The sequence below is a fragment of the Vitis riparia genome, chromosome 18 (assembly GCF_004353265.1).
Source record: "Vitis riparia cultivar Riparia Gloire de Montpellier isolate 1030 chromosome 18, EGFV_Vit.rip_1.0, whole genome shotgun sequence".
NCBI classification, from domain to species: Eukaryota; Viridiplantae; Streptophyta; class Magnoliopsida; order Vitales; family Vitaceae; genus Vitis; species Vitis riparia.
The window spans coordinates 29,368,935-29,396,060 of record NC_048448.1 but is presented as its reverse complement, the minus strand read 5'-3'; the positions used below and the strand labels follow the sequence as shown (position 1 = coordinate 29,396,060).

Sequence of the window (27,126 nt, the reverse complement as noted above, 5' to 3'; positions counted from 1 at the left end):
TTATAAATGTTTCTTAAAATTACGATAAAACCAATAGCAAGTAATTAAAAAAAATCACTACTTTAAGCTATGGTGGAAGTTTTATCTAAAGGGCTTCTAAAAATTAACAAACAACCTTGACCTCGATCAAAATTGACCCAAACGCGTGTTGCTTGGGAGGACGAGGCCGTCAAGCCACGTTAGGACACGCAGGACGCATCTATATATGGAAAGTTGGAAACAGATGAGACTATAAAGATGCCTTAGTCCTTAAGTCTCGCATATAAAGAAGTCCTAATCTATTAAAATTCTTCTACATATAAAACAGAGCCGGGCGGTCTGTTAGAGACAGGATGCTGAGAAGAAGTCTGTCATCGTTTGTCTTGGTAATATCGGTGTTGATCTCCTCGTCCGTAGCTATGGCAGAAGTCTCTGGAGATGGAGATTCATCGTCGTCTGCGGCCGTCCACATCATTTACACTGAGAAACCCCTTAACGAAGAACCCGAAGCCTTCCACCTTCGTACACTCTCTTCCGTTCTCGGCAGGTCTGTTTGGTTTCCCAGAAAAACCCCCAATTTTGCTTTCTTTAATTTTTTTACCGCCCTCTTTTTTCTCACCGTCCAAACTGATTCCTGATTTTGATTGCTTCCAAATTTTCAATGGTTATAGCGAGGAGGCTGCCAAGAAGGCTCTCATATACAGTTACAAGAACGCCGCTAGTGGATTCTCCGCCAAGCTGACACCCGAGCAGGTTTCGCAAATCTCAAGTGAGTGTCTTGTGTTGCTACTGCTTATGGAATTGTTCAATTCGGCTGGATTCTTGAATGATTTAGGGCTTTTTTTGTTCATTTCTGATGATTTTTTTTTGAATAATTTGGGGCTTGTTTTTAATTCTTGGCGAATTGATGAAATTCATTCATATATTGTGTTAATTTTGAAAATATTTAGCAATCCAAAAGCATAGATACACATGTTCCTACCTGTTTTTCAAAATTTTTTTGGGGAAAAACTTTTCCTTTATGAGATACTGTTCAATGAAGTTGGACAAATCCGAGGCCATGATTTCTGATAAAATTAACTGATAAAAATTCTCATTATGATAAGAATTTTTCAGGTTGAGTGAGATTTGGTGGTTTGGACTGGTGTTTGGCTTGAATTCTGAAAACGTGTTACTACATTTTCCGAAACTTTGAAAATGGAAGTGCCTAAAATTTTCAGAATTTTGTCTCTGTTGTTTCCTTTTTCTTATAAACAAAAAATAGAAATGAAATTGCATAGAATCTGAAATTCCAATCCATCCTTTCTCCCTTTTGTACTATGGTGCATGATCCTTATTTCTCATACTTATGTTGTCCCCTCTTCCTCTCTCTTTTGTCTTTTACAAAGTTTGTTCTCATCAGATCATGAAAACAACCCCCTCCCCAAGGAAATAATTCATACGAGAATTCCTCAGCCCTCTTAAATTCAGTTTTTATAGTATTAGTTTGGTTGGTAGTTTAAATTTCCTTGGATGATTCAAAAAAAAAAAAAAAATTCTTTGGTTTACCATCTTATACTGATATGCATGATTCTGCCTTGGTTATGCGTATATTATTAAAGGGTTCTTGAGGTGAAATCCTCATCAGGAAGGACTTTGCTTCTTGGAAAATGAAGGAATTTGTAATGCTTGTATTTTCAAATTTCAATTCTACCCACATTTGCAGGAGAATTGTTCCTTGGAATCTATGTTCTTTTACTAATTGCTGGTTGTTTGGGGTTGGAACAATTTTTTATTGTAAATCCCTGCTAGTAGAAGTAATGAGACATTTCTATTTGAAATTTATTATAACAGTATCAACTATTGCATTTTAAGGAGCTATTAACCCTATAAGGTACACTATCTGTTGGTTGAAATAAAGGGATTGTGCATATAGCTTTTCTGATAATTGAATTCCAATGCCTAAAACATATACGAGTTCGGTAATTTGCCCTTTTATTGCTAACAGTGCTTTTGCAGGACAATATTCCTTTTTATCAATTCCTCTTTTCTAAATGCTAACCCTTGTACCAGAATCCAGATACATAGGTCATATTTGGAAACTCTTCCTTGAAACAGTTTTCTGTTTTAGAAGATAAAATAGTTTTCCAACTCATAAAATTGATATGCTTTTGACAGAAAACAAAATTTTGAGGATTTGTTTTAAAAATAGGTTGTTTTTTATTACAGATTTTAGGTGTTTTCAGGTATTTTGGGGGAATGTTTTGAGCAATAATTGAAAAATATGGGAAGTACTTTGAAATTTTTTGCATTGCACTTAAGTGTATAGGACTTTGATAGAGAATAAATCAAAAACTATTTTTCATTGTTGAGTTATTAAATAGAAATTTGTTCCTGAAAATAATTTAGATTTGTTTTCAAGAACTGATCTTAAAAACTATTTTTTCAAAACAGTTTTTGAAAACGCTCATAAATAGGCCCATAATCTGTGCTATGACATTTCCAAAGAAAAGAGAACCATAGCGGTGTCATGCAATTACAAATTGGCAGGAAGCCCTCTAACTTAATTTTCTGCCAATATCATTCAAGCCTGAACTCAACGCCCTAGGACTTGTGTGTCCGGCCCATCAGTTGAAGTGATATCTGATTCAAAAAGAGCATGCTTTTTAAACAAAATGGTTGTACAGTTTATTTTGACGTGCATGATCTTACCTAATAAACGAGCCTTAGGCATATCTCAAGCGGTAAGGAATGGGGTGGGGACGTGGGTGTTTACAGGTTCAAGTACCAGACAGACCCCATTGCTGTGAATGATGAAGTGTTGTTTCGATCCTTGCCAGTATATTGTCGTTACTGTTGAAGCTTGATTCTAAATCATCTGTTAACATTTTTCGGGGATCTCATCCACATTATATTACCTGGGACTGTTTTACATATTTTGATTGCAATAATTCTTCTATCTCATCCACTAATGATTCTTCTATTATGGCAGCACTACCTGGTGTTCTTCAGGTTGTTCCAAGCAGGACTCTCCAGCTGCATTCAGGACCTGGAATGCTCCATTCAGGACCTGGAATCCACAAGAAGATGTAAAACACTCTCGTTTCGACCAAAATAACGATCTTATGTTTTAGATCTATCTATTCCCTTGTATAAATCAGGTACCTGTTCCAGTACGAAGTTACTTACAGTAATCAATGGCTTCAGTATCATGGGTATGCTGTGAATTTGGGTTGTTTTAATGTAAGGATTTGCAGAATTTGGATGGAGATTGAGACCTGAATTAAGCCCTAATTAAATAATAATAATAATTTGGTCTTGCTTGGTGAATGTTTCGAATATCTTTTAACTTGTTACAGTGTAACTTTTTAATTTTTATTTTTATTTTTTATTTCTATTTTCTTTTTCCACATTCTATTTAAATTAAACTATCATTGGTGGATTGCTATAATAAGGTAGGGGGTGAGAAAGTTTGATATGGTTTGTCAATATGACTTAAATTTAACACGTTTTTCACAAGTTTAAATTGAGTATAAATGAATTTGGATTAAATTTGTGTCAATCGACATAACCCGTTTAATAAGTAGGTAGTTTTAGGTCAATTTTAGGTTAATCTATATAATACAAATTAACTCGTATTAACCTATTTAATAATTCGATTGATTAATCAAATTATGAAAAATAAATAGGTTAATTGAGTTATAAATATATTTGATTAAAATATTAATCATATAGACATATATAATATCTAACTCAAACTGATTATTAAATAAGAGAACATGAATATTAAATGGTTTAAATGAATTATACAATGTGTTACATATAATTAGGTAATATTTGAATTTATATATTTGATGTGATTATTATTTATATTGGGTTTAGGTCGACCGATGTAGCACAATATCTAGACTTGAACATAACACGAACATAAATCTCCACCCTTACGACAACCTTTTAATTTGTAGGTGTTATGACACTAAGTCGTGATTTGGATTATATTTTAATTTTGGGGTTATAATTCAAATGAGAGCAAACAGGTAAATTTTTCTAAGAAACTAGTGGTTGGACTGATCAGAGGCTTTATGCTGGCCAATTCAAAGGTCGAATTTCTTCTTTTCTGAATTTTAGGTTATAAAGAGAATTTACGGGGAGGATAACCAGTTATTGTTCCTTGAAAAAATCCATAAAAAATGTCACGAAAAAAAAATAGAGAAAAAATATAAAAGAAAAACAAATAAAGAGAGAATTTTTTTAGAAATAAAATAAAATATTGGCAGAAATAAAAATAAATTATTTTTATAAATTTTAAAAATTTATTTTACTTATTTTTCTTGTTCAATATAAAGGTTATGCTATGTTTGGTTTTAGAAAATTATTTAGGGAAGACAAAAAAAAATAAAAAATAAAATTAAAGCTTTGTTTAGACTTAGGAAAGCAATAAGAAAAGAAAAAAGTATTTAAAAACATATTTTTTTATGTGGGTTTTATTTTGTGAAAAACAGGAAAAAAATTAAAATTAATTTAAAACATATATATTTTTAAATTATTTAATGTTTATATAGATGATTGAAAATAAGTGAAATGAGGTTGAAATAATTTATTAGATTTTAATAATTTATTTTTAATTTTTAATTTATTTTATTTTATTGATTTTAAATCCTTTTTATTTATTTATTTATTTTTATTTACTTTCTTTTTCATTTTCTTTCTTATTGTTACTTAAATTTTGTCGTATTTGACTTTTCTTTGAAAGATGTAAAGTCCACGTCTAGATAATTTCAAGACAATGGAGTTCCCTAAAACTGAACAAGGAGCGGCATAAAAGCTAACTAATCAAATCCACATCTACGTACTTGATGACCCCTTACCAATCCTAACATGCCACATAATACCAAAAACAACATATCAACTTCACTCGATTCAAACGACTCCCATCTTTAAGCCAAAACCGATTTTAGTATTTTCCAGAGCGGAATTTCCAATTTTTGTAAAATAGAGACGGTTCCTAGCAACCATTCCTTGTACTGAATCTGATTTAGCTTGTAGAAATCGGTTCGAAACTGATTTTATTCCTAGTTTTAGCATCCTAAGTCAATTTTACCATTGTAAGATTAAAATAAAACTGTCTTGCAAATGAACAAAATATTAAGAAATTGTTCATACATAAAATCAGAATTATTGATATGGATCTTTTCTACATGAAAAAGGAATCTTTTGTTGTAATCAAAATAGAAATGATGTGGATTATTCAATAATTGAAGTCGATTTACTTTATAAAAAGAAGATATCAATGAACTTCTATGAAATGGTTTGACAGGCTTCAGCGAATTGTCTTGATCATGGGATATAATTCAGAAATAGAAATCCGTGTTATCAAAGGAATTCTTGTAATTATTTCTACTATGAAATGAGTTAATCATTCACTTTGGTATTTTATTGAATAAAAATGATGATATTGTTTATACACGTGCAAAACATCTTTGTAACTTGAATTACAAGGTTAGTAACTTTCTTCTTCAAAGAAACTATTAAGAGTTTTTTTTATTACTTCACTCTCTAAATTCTAAGTATAGATAGACATCAGAAAAGACTTGATTGGAAGAAAGTAACGGAGATGTAGAGAAGCTCAAACCTGTTGGAAAAAGATTGTTAGACTCAATAATAATCATATTATTTATAGGCAAACTTTTTAGTGAAGGATAAGGATTTCAAACTTATAGACAAACTAATTTAATTTAAAACATTTTTTGAATTTGATGGAATCTTATCTACTTATGCATCCTCTTTTTACTTAACCCACATGTGGATGATGAATTTAAAAATAAAAAATAAAATAAAAAACATCTTCCACTCATCCACATTGGATAAAATCTGTTATCTTGTTATACCATAGACTTGTGAATCACACTAGTTCAAACACTTTTAAAAACCCCTCCAGGAGTTATATCTCAATTAAAAAAAAATGCTTGATTCCAACATATATCTATGTATATATATATTCACATTATATCGAATATAAAGTTGATATAATTGTCTAGGCTATGAGCTATAAATAATGGTGTGTTAGTAACAATCTTCCTTAGCAACTCATGTATCCATGTGGGTTTGACCGCTTTCCTAACATATTCTACTAGACCATATCAATCATAATCCTTAGCTTACATGTTAAAGTAGTGACATCTTACCCTTACTTCATGACATAATTTTAGGTTCAAGGGTATAGAGTAGACTTTATAATAGTCTATAAGGGCTCACACAGTGTTAGAGTAGTCTAACTATTCTCTCTAATAGTTGCAAATAACACATATAGTATGATATATGATATGTATGTTACAACGAAGCTTCCACAAAAGTGGGTTAATCACTCTTTGATGCCACATGAATCTTAGTCTAGTTGTCCCCTTAAGCACCTACTTGAGTTTCTTAGCATAATCACTCATCAAGCACCTACTTAGGATCTCACATTTAGCTTCATTCAGGCTATATGGATTTGTGGAATAATTTCATGTTTGACTTTTATGTCTCATCTTAACCTAGCTAAGGTGATGTTCCAAATATATAATTTATTTTGCTTACCATCTAAGCGCTAAAGTGATTGCCCATGTGAATGCACCAATCCAAGCTTGGTGACAATCAAATAATGTATGTTGGTGTTATTAATTAAACTAAAATGGAATGCACATCTATGAAGAATAAATGCATAAGATACCCATAAATAAAATGTTAATTCAAGAGGTGTTTAAAAATAAAATACATATCAAAGTTTACAAAGTCCCAAACTCCTCACTTGAGTTTGAAAGACTTTTTTAATATATATATGTTTCAAGACTACCTCTCTCTATGTAACAATGTCTCAAATATAGTGAAAACAAATATCTATGTATTTGGTTCTACCATGATATTTAGGATCCTTACTATACGCTAAAACAACCATGCTATCAATAAGAATAGTGATAGACTCTTTGGTTAGAGTCATTACTTTTAGGTATTGGAAGAATCTCCTTAACTGGACCATTGTGAAACCCGAAATACTCCATTCCTTGGCCTCAAATTATGTAAGGTGCATGCATTCTATCTTAGTATTTTCTAGATTTATCATAGTGGAAACATGTTGTATAAAAAACCATATTATGATTTAGATTTAGAGATTAAAGTTTCATACTTGCGATTAGGATGTTCCCATATCAAATCCCACCCAATGAAGATGTTGAAAACCGTAATAGTTGTCATAGACCTTGTCTACCCAACTATGTTCCACCCAATCTCTCCCTTCATGGATCTAGGCATAAGAGAAAGGTGGACTTCCCTTTCTCCCATGAGGGTCGCTAGGGTTTTTCTTTAAAGGCTTTTTAGAAGAAGTAAAGAAAAAAAAAAAAATCCTAAACCTTTAAGGGGGTTTATACAAGGCTCCGTATGAACTTAAGTGACTTAAGCCCAAATTGGACTTTGGTCACCTAATGTATCTCGCTTAGGTCCTAATTAATTAATTAGCCTTAATTGGATCTAATTAATTAATTAGTTTAAACCAATCTAGAAAAAACTATTCACAAGATCTAGTACAACCTTGTTTTTTTTTTTTACCAAAACACCCTTATGTACACTTATAAACTACAAACCCAAATCCCTAAAATAAAGAATGCCACCTTGAACTAGGAGCTCGAGTAGAGACCACTGGGACCTATAGGAAAATATTGGCTCTATTAGAATCTAATTCTAAAGTTAACTCAACACTTCACTAAAGAGAGTCAATTGTACTCTAGTATCCTATGAAATTACAAGAAGTTAAAGCTTGGGTTTGTGACCTATTATTCATTATAAGCGGACTCTTTATGAATTGGTGTCCATAATCTAATAGGATAGTGTTATCAATCCTTACCTTTCCAATCTTTGAGTTATGTATTCTCATATTATGTGATCAATTCTCATACTCTAGCTCATAAAAAGTATATTTCAAATTCCAATTAAGGAATTATTGTAACCATAGATTTCATGATCACATGTCTTTTGAATCATCCAAAGGAACACTCTGTCTTAATCTCATGAGAAATCATGTTGCTTTTATTAAGAATACTTGTTGCCATCAACCTCCATTAATAGTGACCCGATTTGTAGAGATATATGACTATATTAGGGTTTCATTTATAAGTCGAATCTTCTTGTTAATTTCAGCATAAGCTAAATATTATCTCAAGGTTTAAAGTATATGTAATATATAGCTTGGTGAATCATGACAATTCGATACCTTATGTTATGATTTATCATAGGTCATATTTAATGTGTAATCATATAAACTAGTGTACTCACCGTGGGAAACCTATTCTGATGACCAAGACAAGTTATCCTTCTAATTTGGAGGTAGTGCACTACAACCTTTACTTGATTGCCTAAATTCATGAACCAACTTTTAACTACTTATCATCTTGCAAGAAAATTTATATCCATTAAATTACAAAAAGTTTCATATTATTTATATTCATCCATATTTGCATACATTCACATCCAATCAAACATACATAAGGAAATAAAAAACATATATAGAAATAAATAAAAAAAGTTCCAATGGTTAAGGGGTCATGTAGTAAATAATTTTGGTAGATTCATCTTAGAATCAAATAACCAAAACTTGCCAAAAATCACCTACAAGACTACTAACAAAGATTGAGCCCAATAAGAGGCTTAAAATTGAGCCTAAACAACCAAAAAGAAGTTGACTTGAACTCAATCCCAAAATAGCATGCCTTTTGCACATTGCTTCAGTGAGTCATATTTCCCTTCTTAATTTTCATTTCAGCTGGAGTACTGTTGGAAATGTTGAATTCCTAACTTCTTAAACTTTCAAAACCATTTGTGCCTTGCCCTAAGAAACTTATAGGTGGTAACCCAAATTTTGAGTTAAAAGCCAGAGTTACTATGTTGCTATGGATATGAGAGAGAGAGAAAGAAAACTTTCAATTTCATGTTGGGTAGTGGCAGCACAAAGTTGTTCATGATGACACCCATAAGAGGCCCAAAATTGAGCCTAAACAACCAAAAAGAAGTTGACTTGAACTCAATCCCAAAATAGCATGCCTTTTGAATATTGCTTCAATGAGTCATATTTCCTTTCTTAATTTCCATTTCAGTTTGAGTACTGTTGGAAATGTTGAATTCCTAACTTCTTAAACTTTCAAAACCAATTGTGGCTTGCCCTAAGAAACTTATAGGTGGTATCCCAAATTTTGAGTTAAAAGCCAGAGTTACTATGTTGCCATGGATCTAAGAGAGAGAGAGAGAGAGAGAGAGAGAGAGAGAGAGAGAAAGAGAAAGAGAAAGAACTTTCAATTTCATGTTGGTAGTGGCAGCACAAAGTTGTTCATGATGACACCCATAAGAGGCCTAAAATTGAGCCTAAACAACCAAAAAGAAGTTGACTTGAACTCAATCCCAAAATAGCATGCCTTTTGAATATTGCTTTAATGAGTCATATTTCCCTTCTTAATTTCCATTTCAGTTTGAGTACTGTTGGAAATGTTGAATTCCTAACTTCTTAAACTTTCAAAACCAATTGTGGCTTGCCCTAAGAAACTTATAGGTGGTATCCCAAATTTTGAGTTAAAAGCTAGAGTTACTATGTTGCCATGGATCTAAGAGAGAGAGAGAGAGAGAGAGAAAGAGAAAGAGAAAGAACTTTCAATTTCATGTTGGTAGTGGCAGCACAAAGTTGTTCATGATGACACCCATAAGAGGCCTAAAATTGAGCCTAAACAACCAAAAAGAAGTTGACTTGAACTCAATCCCAAAATAGCATGCCTTTTGAATATTGCTTTAATGAGTCATATTTCCCTTCTTAATTTCCATTTCAGTTTGAGTACTGTTGGAAATGTTGAATTCCTAACTTCTTAAACTTTCAAAACCATTTGTGGCTTGCCCTAAGAAACTTATAGGTGGTAACCCAAATTTTGAGTTAAAAGCCAGAGTTACTATGTTGCCATGGATCTGTGAGAGAGAGAGAGAGAGAGAGAGAGAGAGAGAGAACTTTCAATTTCATGTTGGTAGTGGCAGCACAAAGTTGTTCATGATGACACCCATAAGAGGCCCAAAATTGAGCCTAAACAACCAAAAAGAAGTTGACTTGAACTCAATCCCAAAATAGCATGCTTTTGCACATTGCTTCAATGAGTCATATTTCCCTTCTTAATTTCCATTTCAGTTTGAGTACTGTTGGAAATGTTGAATTCCTAACTTCTTAAACTTTCAAAACCATTTGTGGCTTGCCCTAAGAAACTTATAGGTGGTAACCCAAATTTTGAGTTAAAAGCCAGAGTTACTATGCTGCCATGGATCTGAGAGAGAGAGAGAGAAAAAAAACTTTCAATTTCATGTTGGTAGTGGTAGCACAAAGTTGTTCATGATGACACCCATGATGCTACCAATTTCCACCCTAAAATGCACTTAAGACCAACCTCAAATTGTAGTTCATAATTGCATCTACATCCAACTTGTATGGCGGTAATGAATGGCATCAAAACCAACCCATGCAATTGCCCATTGTCCACATAAAAAAATAGGAACTTTCTCAATGGAAAATTAGTAACTTTAACTATAGAAAAATAACAACTTTCTATAATAAAGTTCAACACTTAGATTCATCCATGTTTAGTTCATGAGTGCATCAAATTTTTTCCACAAAATCAATTCAAAGAGACTCAAATTTATGTGGTAGTAGCAACCCACTATGGCACCAATAATTAGCCCCAAGATGCACCTTGGTACAACCACAAACATGGATTAAGGACATAGTAGTTTGTGGTTCTTTTCATCATTTTTTTTCTAGTCATTCAAAGAAAAAAAATTGATTTTCTTTTCCACAGACATTGATCGCCTTGATTCTTCATAAATGATGTTCCGATAAAAAATTAATCGTTGTTGAAATCAATGAGAAATTATTTTCTTATAGCCCTTCGTAGATGATAAAAAATTTAACTTTACATCACAAATAATTATCTCATTCAATCATCACATACAATAATAACAAAAAAAAAAAAAAACATGCATGTGTCCTTTGGCTATGGGATAATATCAAGATTGCAAAAAAGATGTTAGCACAGCCTAAATAAAAATCTAAGCATGCTTATAAGATACACTTTAATACAAATTGTTGGCATCTTAGATCTATGCAATAGAAATAATATCAATTTATTTCTTAAAAAATTGATTTTTAGGATTAAAAATTCAACCTTTAGGGTTTGAATGTTCCTAGATCTTAAATTTCAAGTGTTGATGACCTTGAAGACCTAATTAAGATCTTCCACTCGATGATTCATTCTTTAGCTTAAGCATAGAGATGGTGAAAATCTTTGAAGGTAGAGGTTAGAACTTTCTTTAAAACGTGAAAGAGAGAATGTACCCTAATCCCATAAGGGGTATTCATAGGGTTTCTAGTGGGCTTAAGTGATTTAAGTCCATCTTGGGCTTGGGTCACTTAATCGAGTCTAAAAAGAGTCATAATTAATTAATTAATGTAATAGGACACCAATTAATCAATTAACATAATCCATAGATGTTGTCTACTAATTCTTGTGTAATCATAAACTTATAGTCGATTGAATCCTCATAAAACATGCGAGCAAGGTATATGAGATTAAATGGAGACCATTAGGATCCATTGGATAGTATTGACTCCTTCATAATCCAAATTTGAAGTTGACCCAACATTTCACAACAGAGAGTCAACTCACTCCAATACCCTTATATATGTATATTACAATGAGACATTAAGTGGTCAAACTTGTGACTTGCTATCCATTGTATATAGACTCCCCATGAATTAGTGTTTGTAATATAATAAAGTGAAAGTTATCATCCTCTCACAATTACCTCTATCATCCTTGAGTTCTAAATCCTCCTATAGTGTAGTTAATTGACATATCTTAATTCACTAGAGCTAATGTTAAGTTTCACTTGAGGAACTACTATGACCATAGTTTACCTGAACAAACCTTCTTAGGATTACCCAAGAGAACACTCTATCTTAATCCTAAGAGATATCATGGTGCCTTTACTAAGAATACCTATCATCACCAACTTCTACTAATAGTGACCAAACATATAAGGAATATATGATCACTTTAGGATCTCACTTGTAGGTCAAAACCCTTGCTAATTTTAGTATAAACTTAATATTCTCTCAAGATTGAGAGATAATACAACATAATAACTTGGTGAAGTCATGACTACTTGATAACATTACGTCATGACTCATCACAGGTCATGTCTAATGTGTAACCATACACACTAGTGCACTCATAATGGGAATCTCATCTTGATGACTAAAAATAGTCATTTTTCTAATTAGGAGGTAGTGTGTTACAACCTCTAATGCATGACCTAAGTCCATGAATCGACTATGAATAAGTCATCTACTTGCAAGGAACCCATGAATTGGATATTTCGTGCAGCTACTAATGCACCTAAGTCATGTACAATATAAGATATGCTAGATGAGAATGCTCATAAAGTACAATGCATGGATGCATCATTCGTGTAACTTCTAATACACCTAATTCATGTAGAATGTAAGAGATATTAGGCGAGAATCTCATAAAGTACAATGCATGAAATAAAGATAAATAAAAGTGAAACACAAATATCATTAAATAAATAATGAGTTCCAATGTATTACATCATGTTATTCTTTTAAGAGCTCTATCCTAACAGCTTTAAGATCCTTTAGGTAGATGACAATCTACTCAATGAAAATTTTGTCTAGACATTGTCATTAATCAAGATCTAGTTGTCTAACTAGTAATAAATGAAAATATAGAAGGGGTGCAATATATTCTTGGAATTAAAGTACTTTAGGGACTACATGAATATGAAAAGTGTGTTATATCATCAACACTAACAAGCATTTAGTCAAGTGCATGATGCAAGACTTTAAGAAGGGTTTGCTACCCTTAAGTTTGGATTTTTTTTTTTTAAGTTTAGTTTCCTTGGACATTTGACAAGAAAAGTCGCATTAAGGTCGTATCCTCTGCCTCTACAAAGGGTAGCCTTATATATGTGATGCTATGTCTTAGATCGGATATTTGCTTTGTGATGGGGCTAATGAGTAGATATTAGCTCAATCCATGATTAGGGTCTTTAGTGGATATTAAACATATACTTAAGTATCATATGAGAGCAAGAGAATACATGCTTGTGAGTCATTGCAATGAATTAGTATTCCTTAAGTGTTAAGAAATTAGACTTTTAGTTTGATGAGGACACTCATAGGTTTGCCTCTAAATGATATTTGTTGCTGCTTCTAAAACAACAAAGAAAGTCTTTTGACTTACAATGTTCCTTTTGGAACTATGGGTAGTTCTCTTGGTTGTACCGTCCATGATCTTGTTTTGTGATAACAGTGAGGCGTTGACATAATCTAAAGAACCAAGTACCATTAGAAGAGAAAACACATAGAGAGGAAGTGTTACCTTTTTTGCAAGATAGTTCAAAGAGGTGATATGATAAAGGAACATATTTTTTCTATGGTACTTAGTTTACTTTTATGGCTAGTGAGAGTTTTTTAGGATAAAGCCTTTAAAAGCAAGACATGATGTAACAAAGTTAGGCATGAACTTCTACTTTTCTATCCATCGTTTGCATTGATATTGATTTAAGTATTCGATCCCAAATCACTTGCATTGTAAATGACTTGGATACATTAGGAGTTGTAGAGAAAATACAAGTTATGGGTTCCTAGTAAGATGATAAGTAGTCCATTGTCAATTTATGAATTTGGGTAACACAATAAATATTGTAGTGCACTACCTTCTTATTGGAGGGATGACTTGTCATAATTGCTGGGATGAGTTTTCCATGAGAAAATACAAGTTATGGGTTCCTAGTAAGATGATAAGTAGTCCATTGTCAGTTTATGAATTTGGGTAACACAATAAAGGTTGTAGTGCACTACCTTCTTATTGGAGAGATGACTTGTCATAGTTGCTAGGATGAGTTTTCCATGATATGTACACTAGTGTGTATGGTTACACATTGGATAGGACCTACTGAGTTGTCATGATTCCCCAAGTTAGTATATTGCATGAACTCTTAACCTTACAATGATATTGAGCATGTGCTGAAATCAACAAGAGACTTTGACATATGGGTGAAACCCTAATACGCTCATATAATCTTACAAATTAGGTCATTGTTGATTAAAGCTAGTGACAATAGGTATTCTCAATAGAGACACCATAATATCTTATGAGATTGAGACAAAGTGTCCCCTTGCGTGATTCAAAAGACATGTGATCATGAAATCTATGGCTGTAGTAATTCCCTAAGTAGAATTTTACATATACTATTTTATGAGTTAGAGTATGTCTGTTTGATCACATAATAAGGGGATTTGTAACTCAAAGATTGAAATGTAATCTTGATTGTTGATACTACTATCGTATTAGATTATGATCACTAGTTCATGGCAAGTCTACATACAATGAATGGTAGGTTACAAACTCGAGCTTTAGCTCGTTGTAAATTCATAAGATATTGGAGTGTAGTTGAGTCTCTTTAGTGAAGTGTTGAGCCAACTTTAGAATTAAATTTTGAGGGAGCTAGTGTTTTCCTATGGATCCTAGTGGTCCCCGCTTGAGTTCATAAGTCATGAAGGCACATTTTATTTAAGGGATTTAGGTTTCTGGTTTATAAGTGTACATAAGAATGTTTTGATAAAAATGCAAGGTTATATTAAATTTTATGAATTGAACTTTCTAGATTAAGCTAATTAATTAATTGGAACCCAATATGACTAATTAATTAATTAATTAGGACCCAAATGAGCTAGATTAGATAACCCTAACCCAATTTAGGCTTAAGTCACTTAAGTCCATAAGGAGCCTTATATAAACCCCTATAGGGGTTTTGGGTTTAGATTTTTGCCCTTTTTTTGTCTTCTAGAGAGCCACTAGAGAGAAACCCTAACCACTCTTAAGGAAGAAGATAAAAACACCAACTTTTCTCATGCTTAAACCAATGTGAGGAAATATTGGGTGGAAGAACATTGGGTAGATGAGTTCTATGATGTTTTTTTGACTTCTTCATCGACTTGAAAATGATTTGGGAACATCCATATTGTAGGTAAGAGCTCTAACCTCTAGATCTAATATCTATTTTGGTTTTGATAGCCATAGTTTGCTACTATTGTAGATTTAGAGAACCTTAGGATAGAAACATGCATCCTGTGAGAGTTAGGGCCAGGGAACGAAGTAATCCGAGGTTCCTAGCATAGTTCACCTTCTCACTTCTTTGTTGTGATCTCAGGGCGGTTCCAGTTTTGCAACATCACCTCCACATGATCTTGAGCTATAGTAGCCCTTACATGGTTTTAGATGAAGTTTTTATTTTTTATTTTTTTATTTTATATTTTAATTATAGCTAGTTTGCCTCAATTTATTTTGTGTTCTTGTTTTAGTTTGTACTTATTCACAATTCTTTGTCTTATATCTAGACTCTTTGTACATAAATGAATATCACTTTGCTTACCTTCTCTCTCTCTCTCTTACTTACGTATACTACTTAATTTATCTTATTTCTCTTTTTCATTTTTATGACAAAAAAGGGAGATTGGTTGATTATTGATGAGTGAATGATGGATATTGATTGTGTGCATGACTCACATCCATTTACTTTTACTATGATTTGATATTGGTTATAGTTTTATTATTTTTCTCAAACATTGGTTTACCTTGGTATTTGGTCGGTTGGTGTGTGCAAGTCATAGGTATCTTTAGATTGTTCATGCTTGGATGAGTTTTGATCGTCATATGCTTGTTTGAGAATGATTTGGTCTAGATGAGTGTTATTAAGAGATTCGTAAACTCCATTTGAGAGTATTAAGAGGTTTATATGATCTTTATTTTTTCACAAAATTGTATAAGGGGGACATTGTTGATACATTAAGCTACGTATTTTAAAGTTGATAGTTTTACTCTAGACAATCTGGCATATGACCTTTCTAAATTATGTCTTACTCTGCATTGAAGACTCAAGATTACTACATAATGAATCAGGATAACATAGACAAGCATAGAAAGATCTAGGAAAGGCAAGTTGGAGTTAGTTAAGACATGGTGTGGATGGTGGTTTTTAAATGAAACTAAAATATTTTAAAATAGGTTTAAAAGAACTTTTTGAGTGCTCAAGCACTAGAGAGCACTCAAGCATTCTAAGGGCACTTACGCGCTAATGGTAGAATTCTGTAGAATTTTGGAATATTGATTTTCTAATTTTAAAAGGTTTTATTTTAGGAAAATTCCAGATCTTGTCCACCGTATTTTTTGCATTGTAAAAAGAGATTTTTCTCTTGGATACAAACATTGGAAAAAACCTAGCTTGCCTTCACATTCCCGAAACTCTAAAAAACATTTATCTTTGCATTCATTAGATTATGTAGGAGATTTACATTCATTCAAGCGTTGAGATAAGATCCACTAGGAACACGTGTGAGGCTTTGTCACGGATGTAACGTTTGGTATAGGTGTTGTGAGTAAGACTTAAGGATAACATCCACCAAGTAAATTTGTATGTTAGTCTTTCATATAGTGGATTTATGGTATGTGACCCCATGGTTTTAACATCCACAAGGTCTCTTGACAGATTGTGTGAGTGAGTAGGTTTCTACATAAAAAAATTCCCATGTGTTTGGTGTTAATTTCTCTTTGCACTTCCCTGTATTAAAAGGAGATTGTTAAATAATTAAAGATATTTAATTTTGGACTAAAAAAGTTTAAGCACCTATTCACCCCCTCTAGGTGTTCTCGACCTCTATACTATCAAATATTAGTCTTAAACCTAATTTTCAAGTTTTAATGCAAATTTATTTGACTTAATATAGTTGTAGGGCAGAAAGTTTTTGAGTTGAAAAGTGATATCAATACATAAATCAGTTATGCCAAATCGAAAATTCCAAATCCTATGTCACTAAGATTAAATTTTTTTATTTCGACATATTGCCTTCTACTAGTGGTTATGCAAAATCATAACTGTTAATGAAATCAGTATTTGAATCAAAATTTCTGATTCCAATGGAAAATGACTATTTTCTATGCCAAGATTTCCAACACAACCCATTATTTTTGGGTAGTTGAGACTAGGGTTGCAACTTGGATGGGTTGGTTCGATTGATTACTAACCTGAGCCCAACCTGAATTAAGAAATGATCAACCCGAACTTAACCTAATCCAAACTCTAACCCAAGGTATTCAACCCAAACCCAATACAATCTCATTTTTCTAAACTCGGATTGAGTACAGGTTGTCCAAGTTAGACTCGGTTTGATCGGGGTTGATCAAGTTGCATAATTCAAAATTTATTTACGATATTATATTTTATGAAAATTTAAATAACAAATAGGAAAAATTTCAAGATGACAACAAAAGAATAAACATAAATTTATATATTTTTAAAAATAATGAAAACATATAATATAATATAATTTGATATTTTTTCTTAAGAATAGAAAAAAAAATGAATATTATTATATGAGATAAGTTGTATTATAAATATTATAAAAACATTAAATCCGGTTTGGGTTAGGCTTGGGTTGTTTGAATCTTAACCAACCCAAATTGAGTTTCGAAAAAACCTAACTTAAGCCCAACTCAAGTATTGAAAATAATTGCCCAAACCTGCTCAAATTTCAAGTTAGATTCGGGTTGGATCAATCATCCTACCCAAATTGCACCCCCTAATTGAAACTAGATTTATAGAGCTACTTTGGTTGGGCTTCTGTTGAAAACTCTTCAAAATAGAAGTTGTTATTTTGATCTCATTATAAATGCAAGTCAAATTGTGTAAGCCATATGTACCCTTTTTTCTTTTTGTTCAATGTAAATCATCATGGCCTGTTGATGTTTGTCATGTATATTATTTCATATAATTAATCAATGAAATATCAAAGTTCCTCAATTTACTTTCATATATTTTATTCATAAATTAATTAATGAAATATCAAAGTTTCTTTAATTTACTTAGTAGATTCAACCCACACTCCTATCCTTAGTTTGTAAACTTTAATTTTCTCTTCCTATAGTCACTTAAAAATTGTATTTCTCATTTTGTTTTTATTTTAAAAATAAAATAAGTGATCATTCCAAAAATAATTTTTTTTTAAAAAAATCTGTTTAAAGAATTAAAACCACTTTTTCCTCCAAACAAAAAGAAGAGGCTGGTCACAAAGTGGGGACACACCTTGGGCTACTATTTTCTTTTTCTTTTTCTTTTTTTTTTTTCAATTGAAGTTTGAATAAGGTTGATTTTTCATAAAATCTAAATAAAAAGGAATGCAAAAGTAAGATTATTTTTACATAAAAGTTAGTACTTTTGAAAATTTTCTTTGACATAGAATATTTGAAAATATTGTTTAAATTAAAAATAAAACCTGAAATGTAATGATAACAAGACATTAGTATCATTTTCACTATGAGAATCATCATTAAATAAGCTTCGAGAAATGATTTCCTCATAAACATATTCTAAAGTTTGCATTGGCAAATAGTTTTTTATTCATCGTGGTGCACAAAATAGCTGGCACATAGTTTTTTATTCATCGTGGTCAAAATAGCTAAAAAATACAATCATTCAGATACCCATGGCGCCACTTTGTTCCAAGAAGCATTGTCATAGCTAAGATAAAACCCATCCTCTTTCACCAGCCAAAAGACAGTCGCATGACCTGCATCTCTACTTGGGTCAAACCCATGGACAGATGCAAACTTAAAGCCAAGAATTGCGCGGACGTCATATATAGAATCTGGGGTTACACTCCATTTGAAGCTTTCGCCCAGCTTCACTACGCGCTCATCAACAGCTTTAGTTTGTGACTTGATGAGAATGTGCAATGGCACCGCTGCATTCTTTGCTGGTAAGCCATTAGTCAATTCAATATTGACGTTAGAACTCCGTACATACTCAGCTGCGCAAATGAAGTAAATCACAAGAGCCAGAGAAAACAGGCTATGATTTGCCATTCTGTGAAGGAGAGGAGATATGTTGATGAACTTCTTCCAAGCCCTCTTTTTATAGCCCAAAATGATAGGCTGTTGATGAAGATCCAATTTGATCTAGATATTATAAGCAAGGAAACTAACAAGACAATCGTTTGAAAATAGTTGACCTAGATTTACAATACTAAGACAAATTATAATCAAGAAATTAGGAGAAAATTGAGTGAATTAAATGAGTCTTAATTTGCATTAGGTTATACTTCTTTCCTATTTTACAATCTTCCTTTTAAGAAAATTTTGATATGAAATATTATAGGAATGTTTGTACCAATGAAAAAAATAATGCCTTCTTTGGCAAACAAATTTATATGGGACAAATCCTAACTAAAAGATATGACCAAGGAGAATAATTTGACAAATTCACTCATATTTATGAATTATGGAAGCTAATTAAGATATTGAAAACACTTGAGACTGTCTTTGGTTTCAGAAAGATTTGTGGAAAAAAATAGTGAAAAAAAGATATGGAAAAGCTAAAGGAAAGAAAATTAAATTTTTTAGTAATGCAACTTCCCTAACATTTGAGCAAAATGAGGAGAAAACTCTTTTAGGTTGTATTTTGGTTCATGGAATGTTTAATGTAAAGAAACTAATAAAGAAAAACTAGAGGGAAAGCATAATTTTATGTTCTTATTTAGTTTATTATGGAGAATTTAACGAGGGAAAATTAAATCATTGAGGAAAGCCTTTTTTTAATTTTTTTTTTTTAAATATTTTCTTAAGGACAGTGGAGGGAACAATGGTTTAGTTTCTTAATTTTTTCTTTTTTACCTTTTTTTTTTTTTAAATGTTACTTAAATAGAAAACTACCTTTTTTTAACATTTTCTTTCCGTCTTGAGTATTTTCTTAAAGGCCAAGTATAGAATATTATATTACCAAATATTCATAATATTATTTCCTTTGAAAGTATAAAACCTTTAATATATAAATGTTGAAATTTCTAGACATCTCATGATAACTAATTAAGATATTTACATAATAGACATATCTTTAACATTGGTTTGCCATTCTGTGAAGGAGAAGAGAAATGTTGATGAACTAAGGAAATAATTCCTATAATATTTGGTATAAGGTATTGTCATGTTTGGTCTAAAGGAAAAAAAATAATTCCTAAATTGCAAAGACAAACCCAACTTTTGGAATGAACAAAATATATGCTTATATTTTACTACCAGTTGAAGTTATATTTAAAATTTCAAAAAAAAAAAAAAAGGAAAATAAAGATATACATATATATTTTTCCAAAGAAGGCATTATTTTTTTCATTGGGTACAAACATTCCAATAATATTTCATATAAAAACTTTCTTATAAGGAAGATTATAAAATAGGAAAGAAGTATAATCTAATGCAAATTAAGACTCATTTAATTCACTCGATTTTCTCCTAATTTCTTCATTATAACTTGTCTTAATATTTTAAATCTTGGTCAACTATTTTCAAACCAATGTTGAAGATTGTCTTGTTATTTTCCTTAATTATGAAATCTAGATCAAATATTCTTCATCAACAACCTATCATTTTGGGCTATAAAAAGAGGATTAGGAAGAAGTTCATCAACATTTTGGGCTAGACATCTCATGATAACTAATTAAGATATTTACATAATAGACATATCTTTAACATTGGTTTGCCATTCTCTCCAATGGAAAAGAAACTAAAATACAACCATTGTTCTCTCCACTGTCCTTAAGAAAATATTTTAAAAAAAATTAAAAAAAAAGGCTTTCCTCAATGATTTAATTTTCCCTTGTTAAATTTTCCATAATCAACTAAATAAGAACATAACATTATGCTTTCCCTCTAGTTTTTCTTTATTAGTTTCTTTACATTAAACATTCCATGAACCAAAATACAACCTAAAAGAGTTTTCTTCTCATTTTACTAATGTTAGGGAAGTTGCATTACTAAAAAATTTAATTTTCTTTCCTTTAGCTTTTCTATATCTTTTTTTCACTATTTTTTTTTCCCACAAATCATTCTGAAACCAAAGACAGCCTTAAGTGTTTTCAATATCTTAATTAGCTTCCACAATTCATAAATATGAGTGAATTTGTCAAATTATTCTCCTTGGTCATATCTTTTAGTTAGGATTCGTCCCATATAAATTTGTTTGCCAAAGGAGGGATTATTATTTTCATTGGTACAAACATTCCTATAATATTTCATATCAAAATTTTCTTAGAAGGAAGATTATAAAATAGGAAAGAAGTATAACCTAAAGCAAATTAAGACTCATTTAATTCACTCAATTTTCTCCTAATTTCTTGATTATAATTTGTCTTAATGTCGTAAATCTAGGTCAACTATTTTCAAACGATTGTCTTGTTAGTTTCCTTGATTATAATATCTAGATCAAATAGGATCTTCATCAACAGCCTATCATTTTGGGCTATAAAAAGAGGGCTAGGAAGATGTTCATCAACATATCTCCTCTCCTTCACAGAATGGCAAATCATAGCCTGTTTTCTCTGGCTCTTGTGATTTACTTCATTTGCGCAGCTGAGTATGTACGGAGTTCTAACGTCAATATTGAATTGACCAATGGCTTACCAGAAAAGTATGCAGCGGTGCCATTGGACATTCTCATCAAGTCACAAACTAAAGCTGTTGATGAGCGCGTAGTGAAGCTGGGCGAAAGCTTCAAATGGAGTGTAACCCCAGATTCTATATATTACGTCCGAGGAGTTCTTGGCAACAAGTTTGCATCTGTCCATGGGTTTGAGCCAGGTAGAGATGCAGGTCATGCGACTGTCTTTTGGCTGGTGAAAGAGGATGGGTTTTATCTTAGCTATGACAATGCTTCTTGGAACAAAGTGGAGCCATGGGAAACTGAATGATTATATATATATTTGGTTTTTTTAGCTATTTTGTGCACCACAATGAATAAAAAACTCTTTCCCAATGCAAAGGTTAGAATATGTTTATGAGAAAATGCTTTCTCAAAGCTTATTTATGGATGATTCTCATACAATAGATAGATGAAGGAGAGAGCTTGAGTGGATTTGATTGTCATTATTAATTCCTTATTATATATTTTATCTTTCATTTTTGCAAATATAACATTTTGAACCTTCTTGCCATGGTTTTAAAAGCCGGATTAGATGGTCACGATTCCGGTTCGGTCCTATTAGTTGAGTCAGCCATCGTCCGGTGAATTAGTAGTGATCAAACGGGCAAACCAGATGAACCAGCCCGTTCCCATCACAATTTTTATCTATTTTGATAATGAGACAATTGTAATTTTTATATACCATATAAAAACTCTTAAGAGGTTTATATTGAAAAAGCTAACAGTCTTAGAAATCGTTTAATAAGTAGTTTCATATAGATAATTTTATATTAAAACTCTTTAGAGGTTTACATTGAAAAGACAAATAGTTTTAAAAATTGTTTATAAGGTAATATTTCCATTTATTCATCAGAAAAGGCGCCCCTTTTGAAGTCAAAATGGATTTTCCTTGATACCTAACATAATGCATGAAAGGATTCTTGAACAACCATAAGATTAGAAGGGCTCCATAAGATGTTGATCTTAAATGATAAGATTGATTGCGGATAAAAATGAAGATAGAGTCGTATTCACATACATGAAAATTATATAGGAATAAGAAAAATCTTTGATTCCTTTTTGAAAAAATGGAAATTGATTTCTTTGGAGTAATCATACTATTCCAATTATGATACTCGTGTAGAAAGAATCGTAATAAATGCAAAGAAGAGGCATCATATAAGGTAAATCAATAACTTTTATATAAGATATTCTAATTTTATATAGATGAATATGATTTTAAATTTTAAAAAACAGGAATGTATCTAAAAATATAATATATTTATTGTTGTAAAACAAGGACAAATATAATGCAAATAAAAGTAGTAGAGATAAAATATATCTTACTTTGATATATAATATGGAAGAAAGAATCAAAGAAGAGAATTGAGAAAGTGAAAGAAAGAGAGAGAGAGAGAGAGAGGATGAGAGGAAGAAGATGCTCTTACATGGGGTGTAAGAAGCCTTTTATAGGCTTCATAATATGAACTCCCATTACTCATCTTAAAGATGAGTAAATGGAGTTCATAATGGCCATCAATGTGGTCATTCACTACTCTTCATTTACAACACTCCCCTTGGATGACCACCAAATTAAAAGAATATGCCTCATTAAAACCTTGCTAGTAAAAAACCCTATAGGAAAAACCTAGCGAAGGAAAAAGAGTACAATATTCTTTTCTTGGTATATTAGGACTGCCTCGTTAAAAACCTTGCCAGTAAAACCCAGTAGGACAAAACCTGGACGAAGGAAAAAAGAGTACAGTACACTAACACCCTTTTACAAGCATACTCCCCCTCATGTCGATATCCTTGAGTTGACGCATTCCAATCCTGTGTATTAACTTCTTGAATGTTGAGGTTGGAAATGATTTTGTGAATAAATCTGCTAGATTATCACTTGAGCGTATTTGTTACACATCAATTTCACCACTCTTCTAGAGTTCATGTGTATAAAAGAATTTTGGTGAAATGTGTTTAGTTCTATCTTCTTTAATATAACCCCCTGTTATTTGTGCAATGCATGTAGCATTATCTTCAAATAATATTGTCGGGTCACCTTTGATAGAGGGGAGTCCACATGATTCCCGAATATGCTGGATCATAGATCTTAGCCATATACATTCACGACTTGCTTCATGAATTGCCAGTATTTCTAAATGATTTGATGATGTGGCCACCATTGTTTGTTTGACAGATCTCCATGAAATAGTAGTACCATTGCAATTAAACACATACCCTGTTTGTGAGCTACCTTTATGTGGATCTGAAAGATATCCTGCATCTGCATATCCAAGCAATTGTTGCTTTGATTCCCTTGAGTAAAATACACCCATATCAGTAGTTCCGTGAAGATAACGCAATATATGTTTGATACCATTCCAATGTCTTCGAGTTAGAGCGGAAATGTATCTTGCTAATAAATTGACAGAAAAAGCAATGTTTGGACGTGTATAATTGGCAAGATACATAAGTGCACCAATAGCACTAAGATATGGTACTTCAGGACCAAGTAACTCTTCATCCTTTTCGCAAGGATGAAATGGGTCATTTTTCACATCAAGGGATCGGACAACCATTGGAGAACTTAAAGGATGCGCTTTATCCATATAAAAACGCTTCAAAACTTTCTTAATGTATGTTGATTGATGTACTAAAAATCCATTTGGAAAATGCTCGATCTACAGGCCGAGACAAAATTTTGTTTTTCCAAGATCTTTCATCTCAAATTCCTTTTTAAAGTAATTTGTTGTTCTTGTGAGCTCTTCAGGAGTTCCAACAAGATTTAAGTCATCAACATACACTCCAATAATTGCAAATCCTGTTTCTGATTTCTTAATGAAGATGCATGGGCATATAGGGTTATTCACATACCCTTCTTTTAGCAAGTATTCACTAAGGCGATTGTACCACATGCGTCCAGATTGCTTTAATCCATACAAGGATCGTTGTAACTTAATTGAGTACATGCTACGAGGCTTTGTATTATTTGCTTCAGGCAATTTAAATCTTTCGGGGATTTTCATGTATATATCATTATCCATGGATCCATATAAATATGCTGTAATAACATCCATGAGACGCATATCCAGTCCTTCTGAGACTGCCAAACTAATTAAGAAACGAAATGTGATTGCGTCCATGATGGGAGAATATGTTTCCTCGTAGTCAATACCAGGTCTCTACGAGAAACCTTGTGCTACTAATCGTGCTTTATATCTTATGATCTCATTATTCTCATTGCGCTTTCACACAAATACCCATTTGTACCCAATAGGCTTTACATCTTTAGGTGTTTGGACTACAGGTCCAAAAACTTCTCATTTTGTTAATGAGTTTAATTCTGCCTGTATAGCTTCTTTCCATTTTGGCCAATCATTTCTATGTCGACATTCTTCCATATTTCATGGTTCGGGATCTTCATCATTTCTTATGATATCAGAGGCCACTTGGAAAGCAAAAATATTGTTAATAACAATATTATTTCGATCCCATATTTCTCCCGTTTGTACATAACTTACTGAGATCTCACAATTTTCAGGTACCTGTGCCTCTTTAGGGGCTTCTTGTTCAATATGTGCCTCTTCAGGGGCTTTCTGCATTATTTGTGCCTCTTTTAAGGCTATAGATTTATCAATTTTAAACTGATCAGTCATTTTGATGGTCTCTTCTAAAGTGCCAAGTTTTTCTTGGTTCTCCTCTTCTGGGGAGTTACATCCTTTGAGCCGACAGGTCTACCACGCTTCAGGCGTATCTTAGATTCATTTGTTAAATGTCCTACAGGGACATCAATCCGTGCTGGAGTATTTGCAACCGGGATAGGTGACTTTGTCACTTTCTTTGTATCAATGAATGCATCTGGTAATTGATTTACAAGATTTTGCAAATGAATGATCCTTTGAACTTCTAGTTCACATTGATTTGTACGAGGATCAAGATGGGTCATAGTAGATGCCTTCCAACTAATTTCTCGTTGTTCTTCAGGAATCGACTTTTCTCCCCCTAATGATGGGAAAACACTCTCATTAAATTGACAATCCGCAAAGCGGGCTGTAAAAACATCGCCTGTCAAAGGTTTAAGATATCTTATGATAGATGGAGAATCAAAACCTACATAAACCCTAAGTCTTCATTGGGGACCCGTTTTAGTGCGTTGTGTAGGTGCAATTGGTACATATATTGCACAACCAAAGATTCGTAAGTGAGAGATATTTGGTTGTTTGCCAAGCACAAGTTGTGAAGGGGAGTATTCATGGTAAGTTGTAGGTCGAATACGGACTAAAGCTGCAGCATGCATAATAGCATGTCCCCAAGCGGAAGTAGGTAATTTGGTTTTCATTAGTAATGGTCGAGCTATTAATTGGAGACATTTGATGAAGGATTCTGCTAAACCATTTTGGGTATGAGTATGAGCAACAGGATGCTCAATATTTATCCCTACTGACATGCAATAGTCAATGAATGTTTGAGAAGTAAATTCGCCAACATTATCAAGACGTATTGTCTTAATTGGATAATCTGGAAATTGTGCTCGTAATTTGATTATTTGTGCAAGGAGTCTAGCAAAGGCTACGTTACGTGTACAAAGGAGATAAACATGTGACCACCTAGTAGAAGCATCTATTAAGATCATAAAAGAACATAATGGTCCACATGGTGGATGGATAGGTCCACATGGTAGATGGATAGGCCCACATATGTCCCTATGTATTCTTTCTAAAAAGATTGGTGACTCAGATATGACTTTAGTAAAAGATGGTCTGATTATCAATTTACCTTGTGAGCAGGCAGCACATGAGTATTCATTGGGTGAAAGAATCTTTTGGTTCTTTAGTGGATGCCCATGTGAGTATTCGATTATTCGACGCATCATTAAAGACCCTGGGTGACCTAACTTGTCATGCCAAAGGACAAAAACTTTTGGGTAGTTGAACTTCTGGTTCACGACAACATATGATTTAATAGGCTTTATAGTTGTATGATACAACCCAGAGGAGAAAGCCGGGAGTTTTTCCATTATAAGCTTCTGGCCAGATATAATGGAAGTAATGTAAAGATATTCTACATTATCTTCATTCATAGTTTCAATATGATATCCATTTCTGCGGATATCTTTAAAACTAAGCAAATTTCTTCTTGATTTGCTAGAATATAACGCGTCATTTATATAGAATCTAGTTCCATTTGGCAACGTTATGTTTGCTCTTCCAGAGCCTTCAACTAAGTTTGTAGTACTAGATATGGTACTTACATTAGCTTTTATTAATGTCAATTCGAGGAAATATCTTTTATCTCGAAGAATTGTGTGCGTGGTCACACAGTCTGTGAGACATACATCATCCTCATTCATCTTGAGACCAAATAACACATGGATTTTAGATATAACAAAAAAAAAACAAGGCATAATGTAAATAACAAAGTAAATCAGATGTAAATATAAGACATAATAATATATTATTTCATATATAAAGTAACATCAATCAATGTAAATTTTCTCATCCTTTATCAAATGGTCTGTTTTTTCATTGGGACCTCCAAAGAAATCAATGTCATAGTAGGTTAGGTCCAATCCATCACCATCGATAA

The 27,126-nt window shown here is 32.4% G+C and overlaps 3 protein-coding genes across 3 annotated transcripts; 2 read left to right on the top strand and 1 right to left on the bottom strand.

The window, feature by feature from the left end:
* Positions 1-263: 263 nt before the first annotated feature.
* Positions 264-3,297, top strand: LOC117905949 (subtilisin-like protease SBT3.6). Its single transcript, XM_034818843.1, has 3 exons — positions 264-526; positions 651-748; positions 2,951-3,297. The coding sequence occupies exons 1-3, from the start codon at positions 333-335 to the stop codon at positions 3,049-3,051; spliced, it is 393 nt and encodes a 130-aa protein (XP_034674734.1). The 5' UTR covers positions 264-332; the 3' UTR covers positions 3,052-3,297.
* A 15,263-nt stretch (positions 3,298-18,560) lies between these two features.
* Positions 18,561-18,953, bottom strand: LOC117905665. The gene has a single exon (XM_034818548.1). The coding sequence runs from the start codon at positions 18,951-18,953 to the stop codon at positions 18,561-18,563; it is 393 nt and encodes a 130-aa protein (XP_034674439.1).
* Positions 18,954-21,436: 2,483 nt separating this feature from the next.
* LOC117905664 lies at positions 21,437-21,829 on the top strand. The gene has a single exon (XM_034818547.1). The coding sequence runs from the start codon at positions 21,437-21,439 to the stop codon at positions 21,827-21,829; it is 393 nt and encodes a 130-aa protein (XP_034674438.1).
* The last annotated feature ends 5,297 nt before the right edge of the window (positions 21,830-27,126 follow it).